Source organism: Macaca nemestrina, chromosome 12 (genome assembly GCF_043159975.1).
Source record: "Macaca nemestrina isolate mMacNem1 chromosome 12, mMacNem.hap1, whole genome shotgun sequence".
Lineage (NCBI taxonomy): Eukaryota > Metazoa > Chordata > Mammalia > Primates > Cercopithecidae > Macaca > Macaca nemestrina.
This window is the reverse complement of record NC_092136.1, coordinates 83,277,179-83,304,820: the sequence shown is the minus strand read 5'-3', so window position 1 is coordinate 83,304,820 and position 27,642 is coordinate 83,277,179. Positions and strand designations below refer to the sequence as shown.

Below are 27,642 nucleotides of genomic sequence, written 5' to 3'. Positions count from 1 at the left end.
GGCCGAGGTAGGTGGATCACCTGAGGTCAGGGGTTCAAGACCAGCCTGGCCAACATTTTTAGTCTCTACTAAAAATTTAAAAAAGTAGTCAGACATAGTGGCATATGCCTGTAATGCCAGCTACTAAGGAGGCTGAGGCAGGAGAACCACTTGAAGCTGGGAGGCAGAGGTTGCAGTGAGCCGAGATCATACCACTGCACTCCAGCCTGGGCAACAGAGCAAGACTGTCTCAAAAAATAAATTTATTTATTAATCAATTTTTTAATGTTCTTTTTATTCTTTATTTTCTAATAGAATATTTTTAAAGAAGTTTTTTTATTTTTTAGACTGTATACTAGAATAATTCACTTTTTTGTGTGACTAGCCTCATAATCGATCAGTTAATAACAATAAATGCTAGAAAATATAAAATATGACAAGGTGGCAAGAGAAGAAAACATGAAAGGCAAGCATCTAGCTTCTTTTTCTTATCTTCTCTCTGAAATTATTACATATATTTAAACAGTGTAACTTAATCATGGCTGTTGCCTAAGAATTGTGCAATTTTTGAACAATTCTATTTTTCATCTTGAAATATCAAGAGTATCCAGGTCTCTGCCCAAATGATTGGTAGTACTTCTGTTCTCTATGCTAGAGTAACAACAGCAATGAAGATCAGTCCATAGACCAACAATGAGCAGGACTAAATTTGTCTTTTTCCTGGCTCACCTAGGACTCCTCCACATCCTTCACCTGATCCCTGCTCTAACCAGTTACCCCTATAAACAGGATAGCTGAGGAAAGCGATTAGGCATACAGTTTGGAAATAGAACAAAACTACTTACATGGGGTTGACTTCAAAATCTGCCTCATTTTCATTAATCAACAACCCTTCAAATGTTTAAATAACAAACTAGATTGAAATACAATTTTTAGTGTTATTTATTGCTGTTACAATAAGTTGAAGATTCATTTTTTAAAACTGTTAAAATGTGGCTAACTGCATTTTCTAAAAACAACCACAACAACAAAACAAGGCTTTCCATTTTCTGTTCCTTTCTTATAGGTTTAGGCTTCAGTATCGCAGGAGGTGTGGGGAACCAACACATTCCTGGAGACAACAGCATTTATGTAACTAAAATTATAGATGGAGGAGCTGCACAAAAAGATGGAAGGTTGCAAGTAGGAGATAGACTACTGATGGTGAGTGTGACTCCAGCAAAACTGTGTGTATATTTATAAAGCTCTTGTTTTCCAAAGTAAGACTGTCATTGTCTGTTCAGGCTGCCATCACAAAATACCACAGGGTGGGTGACTCAAAACGGCAGAAATTTATTTTCTCACAATTCTGGAGACTACATAGTCCAAGGTTCCAACCAATTAGGTTTTTGGTGAGGGCTCTCTTCCTGACCTGCAGATGGCCACCTTCTCACTGTGTCCTCACATGGCCTTCCCTAGGTATTTGTGCAGAGAGAGTTCTCTCTCTCTTTCTCTTCTTATAAGGCCACCTCTTATAAGGCCCAGTCCTATTGGATTACGGCACCATCTTTAACTCATTTAACCTTAATTATCTCCTATAGAACCTATCCTCAAATAGTCATGGGGGGGGTTAGAGCTTCAGCATATGAATTTGTGAGGGGTCCACAATTTAGACCTTGGACAAAAATTGAAAAGAAGAGACAGCAGATTTATGAGTAAGAGATCTCAAAAGTATATGTACAATGTATCTATTTTGTTGACATTTTCAAAACAAATCTAGATTTTCATTAATTTTCTTAGATACGCATGGCATAGAGATTATCTGTTGTTCTTCCAATATAATGAGTCTCCTATTAGGGAGAGCAACTGCTATTTTATAGACTGCTGGAGAGGTGGGGTTTGCATAACAACAGAAACAACACCTGGCTTACTGATAAGCGTATATCCATGGTCCTTTGTGCAACCAGAATAGACACAGCACCTGACTTCCAAGAATTTATAATCTGAGTTCTGCTACATGTGTAAATGGATCTCTTCCTTTCCTCCCCTTAGGGTTATAGCTATTTCATTTGCCAGCTTCTCACATGCTTCAGGAGTCCTAGGCAGTGATTGACATTGACACACAGCCAGTCTTTCTGAACCATGGAGTTATACGATAACCTAAAGCAAAATTAAGGCAATTATAAGCAACAAAGCATTTGGGACTGTGTTAATAAAACTGCCTTATGTCCATTTACTGTTGTATGCCAAAATCTACAGGATAATAATCGAATATTGAAAATTAATAGTAGGTAGCTCTCAAGTAAGATTAGCGTATCTGTCTAGTCACATGTCTACCCTTGTAAAACAGGACTTCTAATCTATGTCTGCAAGGAGCCATTATCTCCAACAATTTTGTGAGAAATGTCTGGGGAGGATCAGCCCCCAATCTCAACAGAAGATTAATTTTTATGACTTGTGCAAGTTTTGGAGTTGAACCTCCAAATTTTATATTTATTGTGCCTACTTCCCTCGGCTTTAGAGAGCTGTGTTTAATCCCAGTGGTCTAATTTCATAGTTGCCAATGACCTTTGTGTTCAGTAAGCTTTGTGTTAGATAAGATCTTTGTAATAATCTTGATAGCTAACATTGACCTGGCATTTACTAAGTTCCATGTTCTTTTATAAAGGGCTTTTTTGTAATGTAACATACTTCTAACAGCAACACATTTTATATAAGCAAAAAAGAACTGAGATGTAGACAGGTTTTCTGACTTGCCCATGGTCATATGTTTAATAATGGACAAAACTGGGTTTCAAATTGAGGCAATCTGGCTAGGACCACTCATTACCACCAAGCTATACTGCCTCTTGTGCAACATGTTTTCATTAGTTTCCTTAAATTTGTCAGTCAGTTCTTTCCTTTCCTCCTTTATTTGTGATTGTCATTCATTAATTACTTTTTTAATAAGCGTGTGCTGCCCACCTACTGTATCCCAGGCAGTAGCCACTATTCAGGAAGGAACTCTGTCATGAGAAAACCAGATGGGCAAAAAATATACCATTAATGACTTCAGTCAAAGTTAAATTTAAGAGTTTTGGGCTGCTTTACCACCTGAAGCCACTACCACTTTCATGCTCAAGAAATTCTGAATTTTGTTTTGTTTGTTTGCTTGTTTGTTTTTGATGTAAAAGTTTGTTCTTATGATGTTGTTCTATCTTCTGGACAAGAAAGGTTGTTATTAGGGTACAAGACCTGAACAACTTCTCTCTGGAATATAAACTTTATTGCTTGAAATGTTGTCTTGGGAATAGAATAAATTGTGACAACCATATTCTACATAGTACTACGTAGAAAAATGAAGAGGACCATTTCATTCTCAAGTAATGACTGTCTTAGATAGTTACTAGTTTGACCTTTGACTCATGGTTCCATAAGAGTTTGATTGTAGGCAGATCTTCTGGTATTTTTTCATTTACTGCTATTGTACAATCATGGTAAGTGGTATGTGCTTATTTCTTGAAGTTCTGTGTAGTTTTTTTTTTTTTTATTTCCAAATTAAAAAAAAAAAAAAAAAACTTGCTCCAAATAATTCTGTCAAAGAATTTTCCAGGCACTATACTATTTTTTATTACCATTTTGTTGACATTCATTGTAGATATAATGATTTCAAAAATAGCTGTGACATAATCCTTAACTGTTTTGAGTTTTAAAGCATAGTTTTGTTTTGTTTTGTTAAAGAACTTTCAACAGTAATAGGTCTCTCCTCTCTTATGTAAGGAAGACGTAATTAGTACTTCCAAGTTGAAACTGGAAATGAAAGAAAATGATTCATTTTATACTTTGCAAGCAAAATAACCCTGAAAAGGAGAATAAAGACAAAATCACTGAAGCCACCCTACAAAAACAATTATCTTGCTTCAACCCAAAAATATTTATTAATGCTCTCTTTCTGTCATTCCTTTCCACCTCCTCTTCCCTTTACTACCCTACATTCATATTCTTTGTGTCTTCCCCCTCTTCTACTCTCCTCCCACAAAGGAAGTACAAATGATTTAGATTCTCTGATGTACCAGCTGTACCACACTCTGCATATTTTTCTCTAAATATGCTATTCTTTCTAAAGCAATTTGCACCACTTCCTTCTGTCACTTCTTAGGAAAAATTCCACCATATATTATTCACTCGGAGTTCTGTAAGTAAACTGGTCTAAAATAAAACTCCATTAATTTCTTTAGATTTTCACGGCTGAATACTCACAATTCAGGAAGTCTCCTAGCAACTGCCCTCTACTGAGAGCACAGTCATTTTTTAAAGAGTTAGTAATAACAATAACTCTTCTAGTTTCTCAAGCAAAATAGCTATAATGTTGGGCACCACCTGAAGCACACCATCTATATTGGGTACTTTTTCTCCCTGAAATTCTTCTTATATCTCAGAATTTAACATATCTATCTTAAAGGCCATCTTTCATCAACTCTTTCTTGGTACATCAGAAAAGCAAGCATGTGAAGCAGTCTCTGACCTCTCATAGATCCCCCTTTAAGGGTGGATAATACCTCCCGAAAGCTATTTATTAGGTAATAAGTATCATTAAAATGTTTTCCTTAAAATTCTGTTAAAATATATTTTTCTATATATGTCCCCCTTTATTCATAGCTCTGTCCCTTGAAAACAAGAAAGTGAAGACTAATTCCTCTTCCACATATGTTTGAAAGAGCTATGTCTTTCCACTTTTCCACTTTTTAGTTTTTTAGGATGCTTTAGACCTTTTCTCTCCCTTCCAGTAAATTTTATCACACATTCATTTATCTTCTGTAAATAGATTACATTTACTACAAAATTTCTTTAGATTCCTTACAATCTTATTTCCCACTTTAAAAATTCCACGTAAGAGTATAGTATCTGACCTTTGCAAATATTCTACTTTAAGAAACAGTTATTCTGTCTGTCACCTTTGCAATTAGCCTCTTGGTATTTTAAATAGGATGATTATAATGTCAGACCACTCTGATGTTTAATGGGTCAACCCAAATACATGGTATATGTTCTTTTTAGCAAAATTATATTTTTGAAAATTTCCTTGGCTACTTAGAATTTATTGTTCTCTGGAATTTGTTTTGTTTTTTAAATGGTAAAGTGAGAGTGACATCGGATTTTGTGGATTGTACCAGTGGTTTAGTGTTGTCGTCTCAGACAAAATAGATTCTCTTGGCCTTGAAATTCAGTGGTAGTCAGAGTTTAACAGCATAACAGATTTTTAAATTCTTTCATGTATTTTCACACATTGGCTTTATTAAGCCCTTCCAAGGTGGTACATATAGCCCAATATGTTAGAAAAGTGTTAACTTCTTCCCCTTTTTCAATATAAACCAGAAATGTTGAATCCAGTATAATTCGATTGTCTTCTCTGCAGGGATAGCATTAGTTATTAGTTGTTAAAGCCCCTCGGCACATTGTAATTTAAGGTTTAAAATCTTAGCCTCTTCTTTACATAAACCCTGCTCAACATTTAAAGAAAAAAATTGTCAGTGAGAGAACTTTTATACCTTTTACAGAGAATTAGTTCTTGTGTTTTCTTTCCTTAAAGGGAAGTAGTAAGTGACAGGAAAAGTAATAGAGACATTGAAGTCAAGTGGAAAGACCTTGGACTCAGATGAGAAAGCTGGATTTCAGTCACAGGCACCTAGCACTGATTTTACCTAATCTGTCTTGGGCAAGTCACATCCATCTTTGGTCTTCTATTTTGACCTCTATACCATAGTAGCATTATATTAGATTGGTATTTCCAAAAGTATGCTTTAAAATATTGTTCTCTTTTCTGTGTCACATGAATAGACTCTGTGACCAAATACATTTGCTGAATTCTACAACTTGTATCCCAATCCTCTTGTAGATTCTCAATGAATTTTAGCATATTAAAAATTCTATGAAGTCCTGCCGTCAAGTAAGCGACTTGATTTTGATTAACATATCTGTTTTATCATGGAATCTTCTTCTTAGAGTAATACTTAACAAAACACCTAAAACTAGTGTTTGGTGGAATATACTCGGGATGCGCTATGTGTGAGCATCTCTTATTTTTATTTGAAAATAAGTATCGTATATTAAAGACATCAAATACTTTTAGGAAATATGAGTAGAAACAATGCAAGTTTCTGAATGAGTATTAGTTGTGATGACTGAAATTATTGTTGTTTTTGGTAAATTTACAAAATTGCCTGATTTCATCCAAGTATCAATAAGAAAATCAAATTGAAGACACTGTGAATATGTAGAAATTATCTGAATAACGAATGGGATATTAAAGCACATTTATTGGTTATACCAATCTTAGATATCTTAGAACCAAGACCTGTAACTCTCTGAGCATGTCTCTTTCCTACCAACAACACATTGCTTTCATCTTGAAAAGATCTTTTGCCTACGACACCTCATTTATTCTTAACCACCATCTTTGAGAGGTAGTTAGGACAGTCGTTACTGTTATTCTTATTTTTCAGAAGAGAAAGTTAGAACTCAGAGATGACAAAGGGATTTCCAACATTACATAACTAGTAAATTGTAAAATTGGATTCATACATAGATTTTGATGTCCTAAAGTTAAATTCCTTTCACTGGTTTTGTCAGCATCTCTGATTCTTGATTTTGGGGTCCATGTTTGAATCTCAAGGTAAGCTCTTGAACACTATGAATATCCAATCCTCAGTCAGCCCTGAATAATCAAATCAGGATTTCTGGGGTAGGGATCATACTTCATTTTATTTTTATTTTTTTAGGTTTCCCAAATGATTTTAATGTGCAGCCAGATTAAGAACCACCATCCTACCTTGATCTAACCACACCCTAACCCATTCTGCTGCTACCACTGCATCTCCTAAGGACAACTTTGGTGGTAGCGCTCATTCAATCAAGCCAGTATAATTTAGCAATTTCCTGCAATTGGCTAAAAAAATTTAGAACGGTTCACTCTCAAAATTCTGTCCCCTGAGGTTAGAGTTACTTCTGAAACAGCAGGATAAAACCTGGACAACTGTTGCTTGAACTCTCCTCTAATTTATCTCAAATGTAGTAAGTTATAATACAATGTAATTGCAATGACATATTTTATTTAAGGGTTAGAACCTCCTATGGCATTCTTTTTTATTTTGCTTATACTCAGTGTAATAGCCCTCTTTATAGAATTTGCTCTATAAATATCGTATGTTGCTGTCATTTTAAAATTATCTTAATAGCACACTCTATCAGTAAAATACAAAAGGTTGCCACTAATATATTTCTCTCCTCTAAATTACATATATATCACTATGCTAATATATTGTTCACATTTTAAAACATATGAAAATGGAAAAAGAAATATAAATATCAATGTGATTAATATTAATAGAAATGTGAATGTTTTCCTCTTGTACCCAGTGGATTGCCCTAGGGTTCATATCATACTGTCCATTTTGGTGACCTCTGCTAGAGAAGAAATTTGAGTAAATCAAAATAACCATTCTTGCTTGCTCTCTCTCTTTATATGGAGTAAAAGGTTAAGAAATGAATTAATGATTAATGAAGGAAGAATAAAATCACAGTGATGGAGCTTTGACTGTGTACCTTATAAACTAGTATGATCTGGTGCTAACATTCTGTACTAGCTTTTCATCCTCATATCCTGTGCCTGGCACAGAGCAAGTATCCAATAAATGTGTATTGTTGCTTGAATGACCTTCATTCTTATTGCTTTCCTCTCTGACTCAACACAAATATAAAATAGAATGCAACACAAATGCTTCATTCTTTCTACAAAATAGGGAATTTTGATTGCTTTTCCTTTGGTGTTCTGCAATCATTTTTTAAAAACTTAGCTTACTACTTCAACACTTATTAAGTGCCAAGCATTTATATTACATCAGCTAGGGGAGTAGAGATGAATATGATCTAATCAGTTGCCCTTGAGAGGGTCATTCTTGGAGGTGGGAAGTGGCACTGTAGGAATAAGTGTTTCACAATGTAGGGAGTGATGATTTCCACATAAAGAGCCCTGAACAGCAGCAAGATCAACAAAGCATGATGTCTGATTACGGCTGTTTGATTTCTATTTGTATGCTACTTTATATCATACAGAGTCTTTTCAACTTCATGGTATCATTCTTTTCTCATAAACACAAATCAACAAATAAATAAGTATAATTCCCATTTTACATGTAAGAAAATGAATTCTTAGTAAATATGTTAACTGACTTAAAGTCATGAAACTAGGAAATAAACCAGATCCGATCTGATTGTACATTGAAAATTACTCTCACTGTATCAAGTTGCCTTCATTTCTAGAAACAGCAAGGTTTAACATGTGACTGTTATTTCTAGTAAATTTAAGTCTATTCATTGGGCTTGAGAAATTAACTTTCTTTTTTCCCATTCCGATTTTCATTACTCATGAGAAGATGCTATGTGTGTCCCATAATGAGACCACTGTACTTAGCTTCTGTTCTTTCTTAAAGTTTTTGTTCTTTCTCATTTAGAGTTAATTTTGCTCTAACTATAACATACATATTCATTTCTGAAAAGATGAAAAACAAGAAAATATTTATTATCCAAAGACAATCATTACTAACATGCCTTTTATTTATTAATAGTTATTATTTTGAATACCTTTTATTATAATAGTTAATTTCAGAGTACTATGGAGATTTTAATCCTTGGTTTATGCATATTTATGTTCATAGCATTGGCATTACTACATTGGATTGGTCTGCTTTGTAATTTATCTTACAACCTAATGATCAGCCACTTTGTTTCCTTTTTAAAAGTTAACTTTAGAGTTTTCTTACCAATGATTCTGGAGTTCCACATTTCCTTGTACTATGTCTTAGGTAACCTTAATGTCTGTAATCACCTCCCAGTTTATCCCACCATACTGATATTCCTGCAAGAACATGGAAAGGTCAGTATCTCGCCATCTCTATATTGCCCATTCCTCTTTATTATCATATTCTCATGCCCCCACACCTCCCACCTTTGTATTATCACATTTATGTTTGCTTACACACATTCAAATTCCCACAAAACTTGCCATGCCTCCTTGCAAGTCTGTTGGCACCTCTTTCTTCAGCTGGTTTGCCTTCCTTTGTCTGCATCATGTTCAAATTCAGTGCTCCCTCTTCTGTTTGAGAGAATGAGTCATCTCACCTCCAGCCTCTCTTTCTTGGCCTCAGTCCTCTTTCCTATTAGCAAACACACAGCCAGGCCGCACATATGTCCCCCTCTGTGTGTTGCACCCCACAGAGAGCACTTCAATCAAACTCACATGATTTTTTTCCTTGAAACCAGGCCAGTTGCTCAGTGTTCACCATTATAGGCAGCTACTTGATGCAAATGAAAAAAAAAGAATAAAAAAAAAAAAACAATGACAAACAATGACAAGAGCAACTAGCCAATCAGTGTAATGTCCCTTCTCACTGCACACAATCAGCTCCAGCTGTAGGCCCTTTATCTTGAGAGTTCATAGGATAATGCACACACATAATTAACCCAAACAAACTCACTTTTGTGGAAAGCATTTTGAAGACTTCAGCACAAAAGAGCACTTTTTGGTCCAAATCCGGTACTATTCTGAATGTTTAAAAAGACCACACAGAAGCTTCATCAGCAGCACCCTAATTAAACTCATCAGTTCACAGATGTTTATAAGAAAATGATCAGCGAAAATTTTCACCAAGAAATCCTGTTTACAGATGATAACAATAGTATTAGTGATAAGAGCTAACATCAAGAACTGTACTATGCCTGTCACTTTATATAGGACAACACATTTAAATCAATAGTCTTTTGAAGCAGTAACTGCTATCATTCCTGTTTTACAGATGTCAAAACTAAAGCTTACAAGGTTAAACAAGTCTCCCCAAATCACACAGCTAGGAAGCACCGGGGTCCAGGTTTCAGTATGCATGACTCAAAAGCATGTGCTTTTAATCACTACATTCTGTTGCCAATATCATAATACCACCTGTTCTGTGACTGAAATCTATGTAAATTTTTCAAAATTTCAGTCACCAAATAGAAACCGAGTGAACTACCACTATTTTAAACTACTGTTATTATTCTCCCCAATATCCTCTTGCCCCATTTCTCACCACTACCTTTCCCTCAACTTCTGCTTTATGATCTAAAAATTTTCCTAGTGGTCTTTAGCACTAGTGGTCTTTAGCAAAGTCACTCTATGAAAATGCTGTTGAAGGAAATATTTTCTGGATCATTTCACTGCCCACCTTAAAAATGGCAAAATATGCAATTTAATAAGCATTGACCACATTTCTCTTTCACTGATAATCTAATGAGCTGTGTACTTTCCGTACTCTGGGGAGAGAGACAATAAGCCCTTGTCAGAAACAGAGCTTTGGTCTGTTATAAGTGTCACTTATAATCTAATCTAGTTAGTTTCTAGCCTTTGGTTTTTATTTTTAATTATTATTGACTTCTCATTTCTCCTGTGTTATGGCACCAGATGCTGTTTCTTTTCTGTTCTCTCAGTAGAGATGTTTCTGTGGGCCACAGTCACCGTATTAAAAGCTGCCTTAGGCAATCTTTTTTTTTTTTTTTCTTTTTTTTAGAGAAAACAACCACTTTCATATACATTTTAAACTGTAGACCATCACAAGTAAATGTTCATTATCGGCCAGGTACGGTGGCTCACGCCTGTAATCCCAGCACTTTGGTAGGCCAAGGTGGGTGGATCACCTGAGGTCAGGAGTTTGAGACCAGCCTGGCCAACATGGTGAAACGCTGTCTCTACTAAAAATACAAAATTAGGTGGGAGTGGTGGCTCATGCCTGTAATCACAGCTACTCAGGAGGCTGAGGCAGGAGAATTGCTTGAACCCGGGAGGCAGAGGTTGAAGTGATCGTGCCATTGCACTCCAGCTTGGGCAATAAGAGCAAAACTCCATCTCAAAAAAATAAAAAGAATAAAAAATAAGTCATTATCTAGGCACAAGTGGTAACTGCCCTAAAATAAGTGATTAATCAGATGTAAGAAGGTTTTGAAGAGACAGTGAGATTTATTAAGCTGCTTTCCATTTTACTTATTTATTTTTTGACTGGTCAGTGTATTAGGATGATGCAATATACTATAACCACTGGATTAAGTGGGAAATATAATGATTCCTCAAGCTTTTATAAAACTTTGGAATTTATTCTACTTTTATATGTAAACTTGGAAAGAAACCCTGTTCTCCTAAAGGGAGAAAGAACAGGTAATATGAGCCCTAGCTTTTAACGAATCAACATACAAATATAATCTCATTTTCATCTCTTAAGGAGGCTTGTGATCCAACTGATGGCTTTGACAATTGGAGGTAGTGTGACCTCTTTGTTGCAAGTTAATCTCTTTAAACAACAGTTTTTCTCATCTGTAAAATTTCCCTGATTAATAGTATCTACCTCCTGGAGCTATTCTGATGATAAGTTATATGATTCATTTCAAAATATATGACATAGTACTCCTAAAATATATGACATGCAGGTATTAAATAAACATTAGTTCTTATTATTATCATTTAGTTATTTCTGTATTATTAAGAGCTGCCATTATCAACTGTGTTCTCCATACCTGAAGTTCCTCTACATTCTCCCTCTCTGCATGAGTCTATTCTTATATCCATCCATTCCACAAACAATTGTGTATTATTAGAATGTGGGTTTCATGAAAGCAAGGACCTTGTCTATCTGGAAGAAGTAGTAAAACTGAGTGGTTAACAGTATGGTTTCTGGAGCCAAACTGTCTAGCTTTGAATTCTGCCTCTGACACTTACCAGATCAATGACTTGGGGAAAGTTTCTTAACCTCTTGGAAACATACTTTTCTCATCTGTAAAATAAGGTAATTATAATAGCTACCTCATAAGTTATTGTGAAGGTTTGATTGTGTTAATATATGTAAAATACTTTAAAATAGTGCCTGGTGTGTAATATGGGCTATATAAGTGTTTGCTATGATTATTGATTATCATTTTTATTATTTATGATATCTCTATTATCTGGCACAGAGTCCAACACATAACAGGTATGCAGGAAACATTTGATCAGTGAATAAACAAATGCCAGACACTGAAATGAAAAAAGAAATAAGGGAATGTCTCTTATCTAGAAGAGAAATGTGAGAGGTGCTGGAGAAGCTTATGGCTTAATGGAGAACTCACAGTCAGCATTCAAACACATCAGTCAGGTTCATTTCTCTCCAGTTCCACAGTCCCTAACCTGGGCTACATCACCAAGGATTAACTAGCACATGGAACTTATATAGCAACATGGAGCAAAATAATAAAGATTATGAATAGTAGTGCTGTGAAATATGGTATAGCTAAAGTGCTAGATAGTATAGATAATATGTACTATAGGAATTCAGCCCAATGCTTCTGGCACATTTAATTTTACATTATGCCTTTGGAAAGTAATTAAACAATTATGTCATTAAAGAAATAGTAGCCAAATAAATCCAAACATATATGGTCAACTAATTTTTGACAAAGTAAATAAAAGAACATGATGAAGAAAGGCTAGTCTTTTCAATGAATGATACTGGGAAAATGTAATCTCCACGTGCAAAAGAATGAAATTGGACTCTAACGCCATATTCAAAAATCAGCTCAATTTGGCTAAAAGACCTAAATGTAAAACCTAAAACCATAAAATTTCTAGAAAAGAACAGAAGGGAACAGCTTCCTTGACCTTGGCATTGGCAGTGTTGTTTTGGATATCACATTAAAAGCTCAGGCTACAAAAGTAAAAATAAATAGGACTACATTAACCTCAAAATCTTCTGCAAAGCAAAGGAAACAACAAAATGAAACAAAAAAATTGGGGGAAAAATTGCAAACCATATATCTGATGATAGGTTAATAACCAAAATTTATAAAGAACTGATACAACTCAATAGTAGAAAAACAACAGAATTTTAAAAATGAACAAAGGACATGAATAGTTAGTTATTTCTCCAAAGAAGATACAAAAATGTCCAACAGGTATACAAAAAGGTGCCTAATAACACTAATCATCAAGGAAATGCAAATCTAAACTGCCATGAGATATCACTTCACAGCTGTTAGGATGGCTATTATCAAAAAGATGAGAATAACAACTGCTGGTGAGGATGCAGAGAAAAAGGAGCACTTGTACGCTATTGACTGGGATGTAGACTGGTATAGCCATTATGGAAAGCAGTATGCAGGCTCCTACATAAATTAAAAATAGATTTAGCATGTGACCCAGCAATCTCTGGTCTTGTTATATACCCAAAGAAGATTAAATCACCACCTTGTAAAGATATCTGCACTCCCATGTTCAATGCAGCATTATTTACAATAGCCAAGATATGACAACAATCTACATGTCTGTCAGTGGACGAAAGGATAAAGAAAATGTGGTATATATGCACAATGAAATATTCAGCCTTAAAAAATGGGAGATCCTGCCATTTACCACAATATGGATAGACTTGGAGGACATTATGCTAAATGAAGTAAGCCAGAACAGAAGGAACAATATTGCGTGATCTCTCTTATATGTGGAATCTTAAAAAATAAGAGTCAAATATATAGATATAGAGGATAAAACAGTGGTTACAGGGGGAGGTGGGAAAGAGGGAGATATAGGTGAAAGGATAAAAAGTAGCAGATATGTAGGATGAACAAGTCTAGAGGTCTAATGTACAACATAAAGACTATAGTTAATAAAATTGTATTATATTAGGAATTCTGTGAAATAAGTAGATTTTAGCTGCTCTTGTCACACAAAATTGTAACTGATGATAGATATGTTAATTTGCTTCACTATAGTAACCATTTTATTATCTATATATGTGACATAACATCATGCTGTGAACCTGAAATATACACAATAAATTTTTTTTAATAGTAGCCAGATAAGGATAACCTAGGTATTTGAAATACTTGGTGAATTAATGTTTATTCTAATTTCCTCAAAGTTTAAGTCTTTTTAGAGAGATTATCTTAAAATCATTTCAGAGAAGTGATTGTGGTGCAGAGACCCACTGTAATGGCACTGCCATGAAGTCAGAATTGCATTTGTATCATAGGCTTTTCCGTGCAATAAAGAAAGAGGCATTTCTGTTAACGCAATGACAATAGGGTACCCTTGAACTTGCTCACCTGAAAAGACCTGTGTTCCAAATAGACTCATATTAAATGACATTCTGATAAGAACGATTTTAAAGTGAAAAAAAATCAAGGTTTGGCAAAGCTATAGGGAAATGAGGGCTCTCATATAGTGCTGGTATGAGGGTAAACCGGTTCATCTTTCCAGAGGGAAAGAGGTACTTTCCCACTAGGTATCAAAAGCCCTGATAATGTTCATGTAGTTTGGTCCAGTAGTTTCACTTGTATGGGTAAATCTATATCAAAGAAATTATCAGAGTTCTGCACAAATATAGAAAAAGAATTATTAGAACATTATTTATAGTTGTAAAAAATTAGGAGCAAACTAAACATGCACTAGTAAGAAACTTGTTAGATCATTATACTGTAGTCATGCAACATAATGCTCTGCAGAAAACAAAAGTCATGTTGTTAGACTACATTGCTGTTATGAACAACTAGTCCCTCTAGTTTTAAAAAGCAGGTTCCAAAACAATGTGTATAATAAAGTCAAAATTGTTTTAAGGAAATAAATCTAAGTAGGGAGATTATGAATGATTTTTATTTTCTTCTTTTTCTAAGTTTTCTTCCATGAATATGTGTTACTTTTGTGTCATAGAAACTATAGCATAACAAAAAAGGCATTTGACTCCTTATTTTCCTTTCCACAAATACTATTCTGAATTCCATTATAGTATATCACTTCCTCATTTTAAAAAGGCAGAAGCAACTTTCTTTTATAGCATCAATGATTGTACTTATCTGCTTTGACTAATGCATTTAATTCATCTGTTCTGTCAAAGATACCAGACAGTAATTATCACAATTTATAATTCCAGGAATCTTCTTGCCTGAATATTTTTCTTCTGCTGCATAGATTTAACTCTATTGTTGATTTTTTTCCCCTTTTCAGGTAAACAACTACAGTTTAGAAGAAGTAACACATGAAGAGGCAGTAGCAATATTGAAGAACACATCAGAGGTAGTTTATTTAAAAGTTGGCAAACCCACTACCATTTATATGACTGATCCTTATGGTCCACCTGATATTACTCACTGTAAGTACCACTGTCATCTTCAAATAGCATGCCAGACTTGCAAAACTGAAATTCTATAAAACTATTGACAAAGTGTTCTGCTTGTACCTTCCCTCTTGGTTAACTTCTGGAAATACTTTAGAGGGAGTATCCTAAGCTCCACTCCTATGTTGCCTTGCAGGCCCTTACCTACTGTTTGAAGGTGAGATATCCTAATGAGTTGGCATGCCCACTGTTATGGAAAGGCTTAATGTTGAGAACAGTGTGATTACAGTAGTCTATGGGCAACACATTTTGAAAGGCTATTTCTCAAGCTCCTAAAGCATGATCACTCTCATGCCATCATATTCTTTCTTCCAACTTCAGATCTCTGTAGTAGTAGACTAGAAAAGAGAGACTGGCAAATAGACCAGAGGTAGCTCTATGATTCTTCCTGAAAAAGGGGATCTTGCAATTGAATGGTGAAATCAAGATCCTCAATCACCATCATCATAGCTTTTACTTTACTTGAATTTGTTATATTGGCAAGAAAGCTGGAAAAAATTATCAGTCACTATGGAAATAGAGGTGACCTGGAAGTGAGACTTCTGGGGCAACAGCTAACAACTAATGAGACACTATGCTGGAGTCCTCAAAAAATCCACCGTAGCCTAAGCCTCATGTGTCCTCCTCTTCTTAATAGGTCAACACGAATCTTAACTAAGTTTCTGTCTTTGAAGACTAGATTTAGAAGCAATTTACTTTGTTATGTAAATGTAAGGGACATTTGTATCAACAGTAGTAAGCTTGCTCATTCTGAAATGTTGAAAGTCCATTTGTGAGACTGGAAACTTGGAACGTCTTCAGAACTGGCCACTGATTAGTACTACGGTCTCAAGCAAATTGTTTAACTTATCTCAGACTTACATGTTTCTCTTGAGAGAAATGTTAAGTGTTGAATAATTTTGTTTCCTGCCCATTGCATTAGCTATTGCTTTTCTTAATGATGATTCTAAAACAACTTACCTCCAAAATATGTATGTTTTCAAGCTGGCAGTAAATTGAGATCAGTCTTATCTTAGAATATGAAAGAGTTTTAACTTTCAGAGCTTTTCAAAGTGGACAAATGTTGCAAAATCAGCCCTGATAGTCTGTGAGCCGCTTCATGGAGGGCATATAAGGTTAATGTCAAAGAGAGAAAAAGGAGAAAACCAAACTACCTAATAAACCTAAGAAATATGTATTGAGTAATTTCAGTATGTACAAGACACATTGTAAGGTAATATGTGTGATACAGAGGAGATAGAATCATGGCCTTCAAAGAGTTTTGCTGGGAGGAAGGCTAACTCAGATATATAAATAGAAGCATATTTGGCAGAATAAGAGGTATGTATATGCCATGGGAGAGGTAAATATAAATGTTAAATGTTATTTGGGAACTCAAAGAAAAGAGATATATCATTTGTCTTTGGAACATGAGAAAAATCTTTTTGCATAGGATGGCATTTCAGTTGCATCTTCAGAATGAGATTTCAACATCTGAGATGGGTTAGGTATGAGACACAAATTATAGGTAGATGGTACAGATGTCAGGAAGCACAGGCTATTGTTGAGGACAATAGGATATGTGTTGGGGGGATATTAAAATTGATTGATCTTGCAAGAATGGCAAAGAGGTGAGTTTATACTATATTAAATATATAACAACAATGGAGAACATTTAAGTAAGAGAATAGTGTGGTCAAGCTGAATTTCAGGAAGGTTTACCTCATCTCAACAAATAAAATGGATTTGAGGAGAGAGAAAGAAGCAAGAGACCCAGTTAGGAGGTGTTTTCAGTCACCTAAAAGGGAGAAACATTAGGAAGGAGGAATAAAAAAGAAAGGACAGAGTTCTTGGCCTTTGTGGGATGGGAATAGAGTATATTTTGGGAGAAAGTCTCATAGGAGAATCTGCTCCTTAGGAGGCTTTTGTTCTCGATGATTGGACATTAATTATGTGAAAACAATGTGAGCTCTGCAATTAGAAAGCTAACATTTTATTTCAATAGAAAATTAATCATTGTTCTGAAAATATGTGTGCTGGATGTCTTCTCCTGTTCTTCTTTTCTCCAAATTATACTAACTGGCATTACAGACTTAACTATTATTAAGTCTTTCCTATCCTAAAGGTTACCATGTGCTTGTATATATTAAATGCAAATAAACTGCAACTCCTCCCTCTTGGAGGACAAGAAAATCCTTGGCATGCAGCAAAGCCTTTCTGTTTTTAATACATTTTTGTGAAGTATAGCATGACACATTGAATCACCCACATAACAGGTTTCTTTTCTCCTTTTCCCCCACCTCTTAGCTTATTCTCCACCAATGGAAAACCATCTACTCTCTGGCAACAATGGCACTTTAGAATATAAAACCTCCCTGCCACCCATCTCTCCGGGAAGGTACTCACCAATTCCAAAGCACATGCTTGTTGACGACGACTACACCAGGTCAGATATGCCTGTTGGTTAATTGAATTTGCTCTGATTACCAGAAATAAATCACATTTGCCTAACATGTCAGGTGTTGTTTTGGATGCTAACTGAAGCTTCTGGGTTCCATTCAACCTTATTGTAGTTTTGCCTCAAGTGCATTGTAAGTGTGTCATTGTCCTCTGATAGGCAGCAAAATCACAAAATACTTGTGAATAAATAGTAAGATACACTTATACATCACTTTGCCATTTATTAAGACTTTCTATATCTGATCTCATTTAAGCTTTACAGCCATACTGTAAGATAAGTATTAATACTTGAGAAGAGAAGATAGTGCTGAGGTTTAAAAGGAAGGAAGTAGCATGCCAATATTATATATTTGGTTACTGGAATTCAATGGGTAAATTAATAATAAAGAAATGTAAATGTAAAAACTTTTTGTCTTTAACTAGTCATTATATTTGGCAAAAGAATACAAAGATGATTAAGGAACAAAAACTTCCCACAAACTCCCTCCAGAGTGACCTGTCCTGGGGTACCCAAGGTGACAACCTGGCATAAACCTTTCATACCTTCTCCATGTTCTTACAAACGTATATATTTTCAGATATACGTGGAGCCTGACATTATTTTTATGAAATAAGTTTATATTTTATACATTGTTCCACAACTTAATTTTCTGCATAAACAATAGTTTTATCAAAAATGAGATTACATGTACATGTGTGTGCTTAATTTCTATATGTGTTTATATGTAAAGAATGATAGATGGATTGTTTTGGTTTTTTACCCTGTCTAACTGAAGTCATTTGTCAGCCTTTCAAAAAGTAGAGACTTTCTGCCAGTTAGCTTTCCTCACTGGTATATGTGCATGCTTTGATCTTTCCATTCTTTTGTATATCTTTTTAAATGATTAAGCATTTTCCATTTATTCTGCAAGATCAGGTTTGCCGAAGTAGCTCTTTATATCTTTAGCCAAGGAATGGAATGTTTGGATGCTGAAAATGTGCATCCGTGGTGTAAATCAAATGCAAGCTTCTTCCTATGCTGAAATGTCGGATCTCTATGCTCTTAATTAAAATGAGGGCTGCAGCAAAGATAATCCTCGTGGCTCTCTAAGGAATTCTGTAAATACAGGCACCTTTATCCACCAGAGTGATGATCTCTTTGCTCTCATCCTATTACTAATATTTGATATTATTTTAACTTAAAAATGTCATTTTATGTTACTAGGCCCTATGGGGCCTAGTGAATTAACATTTGTTCAAGCCCCTTCATAATCCAGACCCTTTGCTAGCTATTTTTATACACTATCCGTTTAATCCTCCCAAAAACACACAGAAAAAGACTTTCACCTCCATTTTAGAGATGTAGAACTTGAAGTTCAAAGAGGTTATGGAACTTGCTTATGGTCACATAGCTTTTATTAATAAGTAGAAAAACTGAATGCCCTAACAGCTTTAAAATCCTAAGAGAAAACATTTTAATTTTCTAAAATTAAAAATGAAAACCAAGTCATATAAAACTATGTTCATCATAGAAATAGGTGGCTAGAAAGGGACCTCAGAGTTTTGATGAGCTCTAAAAACAACTAGACCATAGTTGAAACCTACCTCTACCACTGACTAACTGTGTGACCGGGGGCAAGTCACTTAACCTCTGCAAGCTTCAGTTTTCTCATCTGTAGAAGGGAATAGAAAGTGAGTCTATCTCAATAGGTTGTTGTAGTGATTAAGTCACCTAGTGAATGCAAAGAGCTTAGAACAGTGTCTGGCACTTTATAAGTACTCAATGAATGTTATCTATTTATAGTAACTATACTTACAATAATCTTAATACACTTCAGATGTGACATGAAATATTTTTACAGTACACACGAGATATGTCTCAATATCTTAGATCCTGCCCCTGCCTCCTCCCCTGTTCCCCTAGAAGACAGTCTCACTAATATTTCCCTACAAAATCAGAATGGTTGGTGCCTGGCAAACTGTTAAAGTAAATTATATTAGTTCACACACATAAACATACAAATACACACCCCTCCACCACACTTTCTTACCACTGTTGGTGTTGTCTCATAGGTGCTCCCTACTGTAGGCATTACCATAGGTCTCAGAGGTATTTGCTCAGAGGCAGATTCACTTTCTCATTCATAAATATTAATTGAGTACTTCCTATAAAACACTGGGCACTGCACTAGAGATGCACAACTGAATAAGAAATAGCATCTAACAACTATCCAATTGGGGTAAAAATATGTATAAATCAATGGATTCCCCAATGCCTGTTCCCTAATTTACACAGAAACCCTCCATGAAGTTTTCCACAAAGCCTAATTTATTACTTTTTTTCAAAATCTTGAGATTATATATTTGGTAATCAAAATGCCCTTTCTTTTGTAAAAGAATTGTGGCAATTATTTATTATGCTTTTACTTAGAAGAGAAAAATTGGCAAATCTTTGTTAGTCTTCATTTTTTAAATGTTAAATATCTGTAAAATTCAAAAGTATGAGACTACTAATAGAAGCAAACAAGCAAAAGTAGGGTCAGTTCTCTAAAGCGCCCTTATGTAGCACTAGCAGAGTTCCCTAACATCACAAGAGACACTTAGGAAATATTGCTAAATGAATATGAGTTTTACATGAATGCCATAGGACTAACCTATGGCATCAAAGAAAGTTTTAAAGAGGAAATGAGAGAGGGCACGCCTAAGATGGCTGAATACGAACAGCTCCAGCCTCCAGCTCCCAGCGTGAGTGGCACAGAAGATGGGTGATTTCTGCATTTTCAACTGAGATACTGGGTTCATCTCACTGGGGAGTGCCAGACAATCAGTGCTGGTCAGCTGGTGCAGCCCGACCAGCGAGAGCTGAAGGAGGGCGAGGCATTGCCTCACCTGGGAAGCACAAGGGGGAAGGGAATCCCTTTTCCTAGCCAAGAGAAACTGAGACACACAACACCTGGAAAATCAGGTAACTCCCACCCTAATACTGTGCTTTACCAAGGGTCTTAGCAAACGGCACACCAGTAGACTATATCCCACACCTGGCCCAGAGGATCCCACGCCCATGGAGCCTCCCTCATTGCTAGCACAGCAGTCTGAGATCTAACTGCAAGGCAGCAGTGAGACTGGGGCAGGGGCGTCCGCCATTGCTGAGGCTTAAGTGGGTAACCAAAGTTGCCGGGAAGCTTGAACTGGGTGGAGCCCACTGCAGCTCAAGGAGGCTGGCCTGCTTCTGTAGACTCCTCCTCTGGGGACAGGGCATAGCTAAACAAAAGGCAGCAGAAACCACGGCAGAGGTAAATGCCCCTGTCTGATAGCTTTGAAGAGAGCAGCGGATCTTCCAGCACAGAGGTTGAGATCTGAGAATGGACAGACTGCCTGCTCAAGTGGGTCCCTGACCCCTGAGTAGCCTAACTGGGAGACATTCCCCACTACGTGCAGACTGACATCTCACACCTCACACGGTGGGGTACACCCCTGAGATGAAGCTTCCAGAGAAAAAATCAGACAGCAATAATATTGTTCAGCAATATTCTATCTTCTGCAGCCTCCACTGCTGATACCCAGGCAAACAGGGTCTGGAGTGGACCTCAAGCAAATTTGAGCAGACCTACAGCTGAGGGTCCTGACTGTTGGAAGGAAAACTAACAAACGGAAAGGACACCCACACCAAAACCCCATCAGTACGTCACCATCATCAAAGACCAAAGGCAGATAAAACCACAAAGATGGGGAAAAAGCAGTGCAGGAAAGCTGGAAATTCAAAAAATCAGAGTGCATCTCCCCCTCCAAAGGAACACAGCTCATCGCCAGCAACGGAACAAAGCTGGACAGAGAAAGACTTTGACGAGCTGAGAGAAGAAGGCTTCAGTCAACCAGACTTCTCAGAGTTAAAAGAGGAACTACGTAACCAGCACAAAGAAACTAAAAACCTTGAAAAAAGAATGGATGAATGGATAACTAGAATAATCAATGCAGAGAAGACCATAAAAGAACTGATAGAGATGAAAACCATGACACGAGAATTATGTGACAAATGCACAAGCTTCAGTAACCAACTCGATCAACTGGAAGAGAGTATCAGCGATTGAAGATCAAATGAATGAAATGAAGCAAGAAGAGAAGTGTGGCAAATACAAGAGTAAAAAGAAATGAACAAAGCCTCCAAGAAGTATGGGATTATGTGAAAAGACCAAATCTACGTCTGATTGGAGTGCCTGAAAGTGACGGGGAAAATGGAACCAAGTTGCAAAACACTCTACAGGATATCATCCAGGAGAACTTCCCCAACCTAGTAAGACAGGCCAACATCCAAATTCAGGAAATACAGAGAACGCCACAAAGATATTCCTCGAGAAGAGCAATCCCAAGACACATAATTGTCAGATACACGAAAGTTGAAATTAAGGAAAAAATGTTAAGGGCAGCCAGAGAGAAAGGTCTGGATACACACAAAGGGAAGCCCATTAAACTAACAGCAGACCTCTCGGCAGAAACTCTCTAAGCCAGGAGAGAGTGGGGGCCAATATTCAACATTCTTAAAGAGAAGAATTTTCAACCCAGAATTTCATATCCAGCCAAACTAAGTTTCATAAGTGAAGGAAAAATAAAATCCTTTACAGACAAGCAAATGCTGAGAGATTTTGTCACCACCAGGCCTGTCCTACAAGAGATCCTGAAGGAAGCACTAAACATGGAAAGGAACAACAGGTACCAGCCATTGCAAAAACATGTCAAAATATGAAGTCCATCGATGCTAGGAAGAAACTGCATCACTAGCGAGCAAAATAACCAGCTAATATCATAATGACAGGATCAAGTTCACACATAACAATATTAATCTTAAATGTAAATGGACTAAATGGTCCAATTAAAAGACACAGACTGGCAAACTGGATAAAGAGTCAAGACCCATCAGTTTGCTGTATTCAGGAGACCCATCTCACATACAGAGACACACACAAACTCAAAATAAAGGGATGGAGGAAGATCTACCAAGCAAATGGAAAACAAAAAAAAGCAGGGGTTGCAATCCTAGTCCCTGATAAAACAGACTTTAAACCATCAAAGATCAAAAGAGACAAAGAAGGCTATTACATAATGGTAAAGGAATCAATTCATCAGGAAGAGCTACATATCCTAAAAATATATGCACCCAATACAGGAGCACCCAGATTCATAAAGCAAGTCCTTAGAGACTTACAAAGAGACTTAGACTCCCATACAATAATAATGGGAGACTTTAACACCCCACTGTCAGCATTAGACAGATCAACGAGACAGAAAGATAACAAGGATATCCAGGAATTGAACTCAACTCTGCACCAAGTGGACCTAATAGACATCTACAGAACTCTCCACTCCAAATCAACAGAATATACATTCTTCTCAGCATCACATCACACTTATTCCAAAATTGATCACATAATTGGAAGTAAAGCACTCCTTAGCAAATGTAAAGAACGCAAATTATAACAAACTGTCTCTCAGACCACAGTGCAATCAAACTAGAACTCAGGACTAAGAAACCCAATCAAAACCACTCAAGTACATGGAAACTAAACAACCTGCTCCTGAATGACTATTGGGTACATAACAAAATGAAGGCAGAAATAAAGATGTTCTTTGAAACCAATGAGAACAAAGACACAACATACCAGAATCTCTGGCACACATTTAAAGCAGTGTGAGAGGGAAATTTATAGCACTAAATGCCCACAAGAGAAAGCAGTAAAGATCTAAAATTGACACCCTAACATCACAATTAAAAGAACTAGAGAAGCAAGAGCAAACACATTCAAAAGCTAGCAAAAGGCAAGAAATAACTAAGATCAGAGCAGAACTGAAGGAGATAGAAACACAAAAAACCCTCCAAAAAATCAATGAATCCAGGAGCTGGTTTTTTGAAAAGATCAACAAAATTGATAGACCGCTAGCAAGACTAATAAAGAAGAAAAGAGAGAAGAATCAAATAGACGCAATAAAAAATGGTAAAGGGGATATCACCACTGACCCCACAGAAATACAAACTACCATCAGAGAATACTATAAACACCTCTATGCAAATAAACTGGAAAACCTAGAAGAAATAGATAATTTCCTGGACACTTACACTCTCCCAAGACTAAACCAGGAAGAAGTTGAATCCCTGAATAGACCAATAGCAGGCTCTGAAATTGAGGCAATAATTAATAGCCTACCAACCAAAAAAAGTCCAGGACCAGATGGATTCAGAGCCGAATTCTACCAGAGGTACAAGGAGGAGCTGGTACCATTCCTTCTGAAACTATGCCAATCAATAGAAAAGAAAGAATCCTCCCTAACTCATTTTACGAGGCCAACATCATCCTGATATCAAAGCCTGACAGAGATACAACAAAAAAAGAGAATTTTAGACCAATATCCCTGATGAACATCAACGCAAAATCCTCAATAAAATACTGGCAAATCAAGTCCAGCAGCACATCAAAAAGCTTATCCACCATGATCAAGTGGTCTTCATCCTTGGGATGCAAGGCTGGTTCAACATATGCAAATCAATAAACGTAATCCAGCATATTAACAGAACCAAAGACAAAACCACATGATTATCTCAATAGATGCAGAAAAGGCCTTCGACAAAATTCAACAGCCCTTCATGCTAAAAAGTCTCAATAAATTCGGTATTTATGGAACATATCTCAAAATAATAAGAGCTATTTATGACAAACCCACAACAAATATCATACTGAATGGGCAAAAACTGGAAGCATTCCCTTTGAAAACTGGCACAAGACAGGAATGCCGTCTCTCACCACTCCTATTCAACATAGTGTTGGAAGTTCTGGCTAGGACAATCGGGCAAGAGAAAGAAATAAAGGGTATTCAGTTAGGAAAAGAAGAAGTCAAATTGTCCCTGTTTGCAGATGACATGATTGTATATTTAGAAAACCCCATTGTTTTAGCCCAAAATCTCCTTAAGCTGATAAGCAACTTCAGCAAAGTCTCAGGATACAAAATCAACGTGCAAAAATCACAAGCATTCTTATACACCAGCAACAGACAAACAGAGAGCCAAATCATGAATGAACTCCCATTCACAATAGCTTCAAAGGAATAAAATACCTAGGAATCCAACTTACAAGGAATGTAAAGGACCTCTTCAAGGAGAACTACAAACCACTGCTCAGTGAAATAAAAGAGGACACAAACAAATGGAAGAACATACCATGCTCATGGGTAGGAAGAATCAATATTGTGAAAATGGCCATACTGCCCAAGGTAATTTACAGATTCAATGCCATCCCCATCAAGCTACCAATGACTTTCTTCACAGAATTGGAAAAAACTACTTTAAAGTTCATATGGAACCAAAAAAGAGCCTGCATTGCCAAGACCATCCTAAGTCAAAAGAACAAAGCTGGAGTCATCATGCTACCTGACTTCAAACTATGCTACAAGGTTACAGTAACCAAAACAGAATGGTACTGGTACCAAAACAGAGATGTCGACCAATGGAACAGAACAGAGCCCTCAGAAATAATACCACACATCTACAGCCATCTGATCTTTGACAAACCTGAGAAAAACAAGAAATGGGGAAAGGATTCCCTATTTAATAAATGGTGCTGGGAAAATTGGCTAGCCATAAGTAGAAAGCTGAAACTGGATCTTTTCCTTACTCCTTATACGAAAATTAATTCAAGATGGATTAGAGACCTAAATGTTAGACCTAAAACCATAAAAACCCTAGAAGAAAACCTAAGTAATACCATTCAGGACATAGGCATGGGCAAAGACTTCATGTCTAAAACACCAAAAGAAACGGTAACAAAAGCCAAAATTGACAAATGGGATCTAATTAAACTAAAGAGCTTCTGCACAGCAAAAGAAACTGCCATCAGAGTGAACAGGCAACCTACAGAATGGGAGAAAATTTTTGCAATTCACTCATCTGACAAAGGGCTAATATCCAGAACCTATAAAGAACTCAATCAAATTTACAAGAAAAAAATAAACCACCCCATCATAAAGTGGGCAAAGGACATGAACAGACACTTCTCAAAAGAAGACATTCATACAGCCAACAGACACATGAAAAAATGCTCATCATCACTGGCCATCAGAGAAATGCAAATCAAAACCACAATGAGATACCATCTCACACTAGTTAGAATGTCAGTCATTAAATCAAGAAACAACAGGTGCTAGAGAGGATGTGGAGAAATAGGAACACTTCTACACTGTTGGTGGGACTGTAAACTAGTTCAACCATTGTGGAAAACAGTGTGGCGATTCCTCAAGGATCTAGAACTAGAAATACCATTTGACCCAGCCACTCCATTACTGGGGATATACTGAAAGGATTACAAGTCATGCTGCTATAAAGACACATGCACACGTAAGTTTATTGCAGCACTATTCACAATAGCAAGGACTTGGAATCAACCCAAATATCCATCAGTGACAGACTGGATTAAGAAAATGTGGCACATATACACCGTGGAATACTATGCAGCCATAAAAAGGATGAGTTCATGTCCTTTGTAGGGACATGGATGCAGCTAGAAACCATCATTCTCAGCAAACTATCACAAGAACAGAAAACCAAACACCGCATGTTCTCACTCATAGGTGAGAATTGAGCAATGAGATCACTTGGACACAGGAAGGGGAGCATCACACACCGGGCCCTATTGTGGGGAGGGGGTGGGAGGAGGGATAGCATTAGGAGATATACCTAATGTAAATGACGAGTTAATGGGTGCAGCATACCAACATGGCACACGTATACATATGTAACAAACCTGCACGTTGTGCACATGTACCCTAGAACTTAAAGTATAATTAAAAAAAAAAAAAAGCTGCTAGAAACTGTTTTAAATGACTCATAGATAAGATTTTTGTGAACTAGTGATATTGATCCCCTTTGTGAAATTCAAAGTATACCTATATTTAACCCCAAAAGAAAGACTTGTATCTTTCATGAGTACTTTTAAGTAAACTTCCATTTTAACAGTCAAAAAAAAAAAAAAAGAGGAAATGACTCTAATTAGCACTTGAAAACTGTGTAGACATTGGTCAGAGAGTCAAGAGATGGGGAAGGGCATTCGTGGTAGAGGGAGTGATTGCACAGACTCACAGAATAAATAGAAATAGAATAAAATGAAGGCAAAAATTAGAACTTGAAATATAAGACTCACAAAGGAAAATTGTACCTACGTTTACATCATGTTTGTATTCCTATTCCTTCTCTCCTATGCAACCTATCTGTAAGATTAACAATATATAAAGTAATAAAAACAAAAGGATCATTACTATACACCATTAACAATAAGTGCTATAATATATATTATTGCTCCTATATTATTTATGTGATATTCTTATTCTTGATTTTTACAGATTAAAAAATTCTCAGAGAGGTTAAGTAATTCCCTCATAGCATACAGCAATCAAATAGAATCACAATTTGAATTCAGTTCTGTCTGTTTTCAAAGGCCCCATCCCTGCATCCCTGGTTGGTAGTGCTCATCCTACCATTTACTATCTAGATAACTCTGAACAAGTCAGTTCATCTCAAGTCTTGATTTTCTCATCCATAGATTCGTTATAAAGGATCTATTAATTTCCTCATGGAATTGTGAAGTTTTAATATGTTAACATGTACGAATGTTGTCATTTTTAGAAAGCTCTATAAATTATTATTCTAAGTTCATTTAGCTGCTTATGTTTGAGACCTACTTTGTAGCTTCCTAAAATAGTAAATCAAGAAAATAAATCTCTAATAATGGAACTTGGGCCAGTAGGGAAACATGTCTGTGAAATAGGAACTTACCCATAACCTATAAAATCACATCAAATTGGAAACCTTTTGTTCCATGTGTTCATATCTTAATCTGTTGTAATAAATGTTTCTCTATTTTCCTGATTTATAGTCACATTTGTTATGGATGTACAGTAAGAATTTTAAATCAATTTTGATTCTAATAATACTATAATAACCTAGGTAGATTTTTAAATCTATTTCTATTAAAGAAATGTACACCTGCATAAACGGAGAAGTTTTATTTTTCCATGAATTTAGAAGAAAATG

The 27,642-nt window shown here is 36.1% G+C and overlaps 1 protein-coding gene and 1 long non-coding RNA gene across 37 annotated transcripts in view; one reads left to right on the top strand and one right to left on the bottom strand.

Moving 5' to 3' along the window:
- Positions 1 to 9,323, bottom strand: part of LOC105468843 (uncharacterized) — a 48,601-nt gene extending 39,278 nt beyond the window's left edge. Inside the window, exons 1-2 of the long non-coding RNA XR_979636.3 lie at positions 8,976 to 9,323; positions 8,757 to 8,851 (exon numbers count right to left, since the gene is read on the bottom strand). This is a non-coding gene — a long non-coding RNA (uncharacterized lncRNA). The remainder of the gene's footprint in view (positions 1 to 8,756; positions 8,852 to 8,975) is intronic.
- The window catches only part of LOC105468849 (discs large MAGUK scaffold protein 2), a 2,241,192-nt gene that overhangs the window by 1,709,957 nt on the left and 503,593 nt on the right, over positions 1 to 27,642 (top strand). For all 36 annotated transcript variants that reach the window (XM_024788717.2, XM_011719263.2, XM_011719258.3 and 33 more), the window contains 3 exons: positions 1,046 to 1,182; positions 14,987 to 15,131; positions 17,442 to 17,580. In XM_024788717.2, the coding sequence (XP_024644485.1) occupies positions 1,046 to 1,182; positions 14,987 to 15,131; positions 17,442 to 17,580 (421 nt within the window). The remainder of the gene's footprint in view (positions 1 to 1,045; positions 1,183 to 14,986; positions 15,132 to 17,441; positions 17,581 to 27,642) is intronic.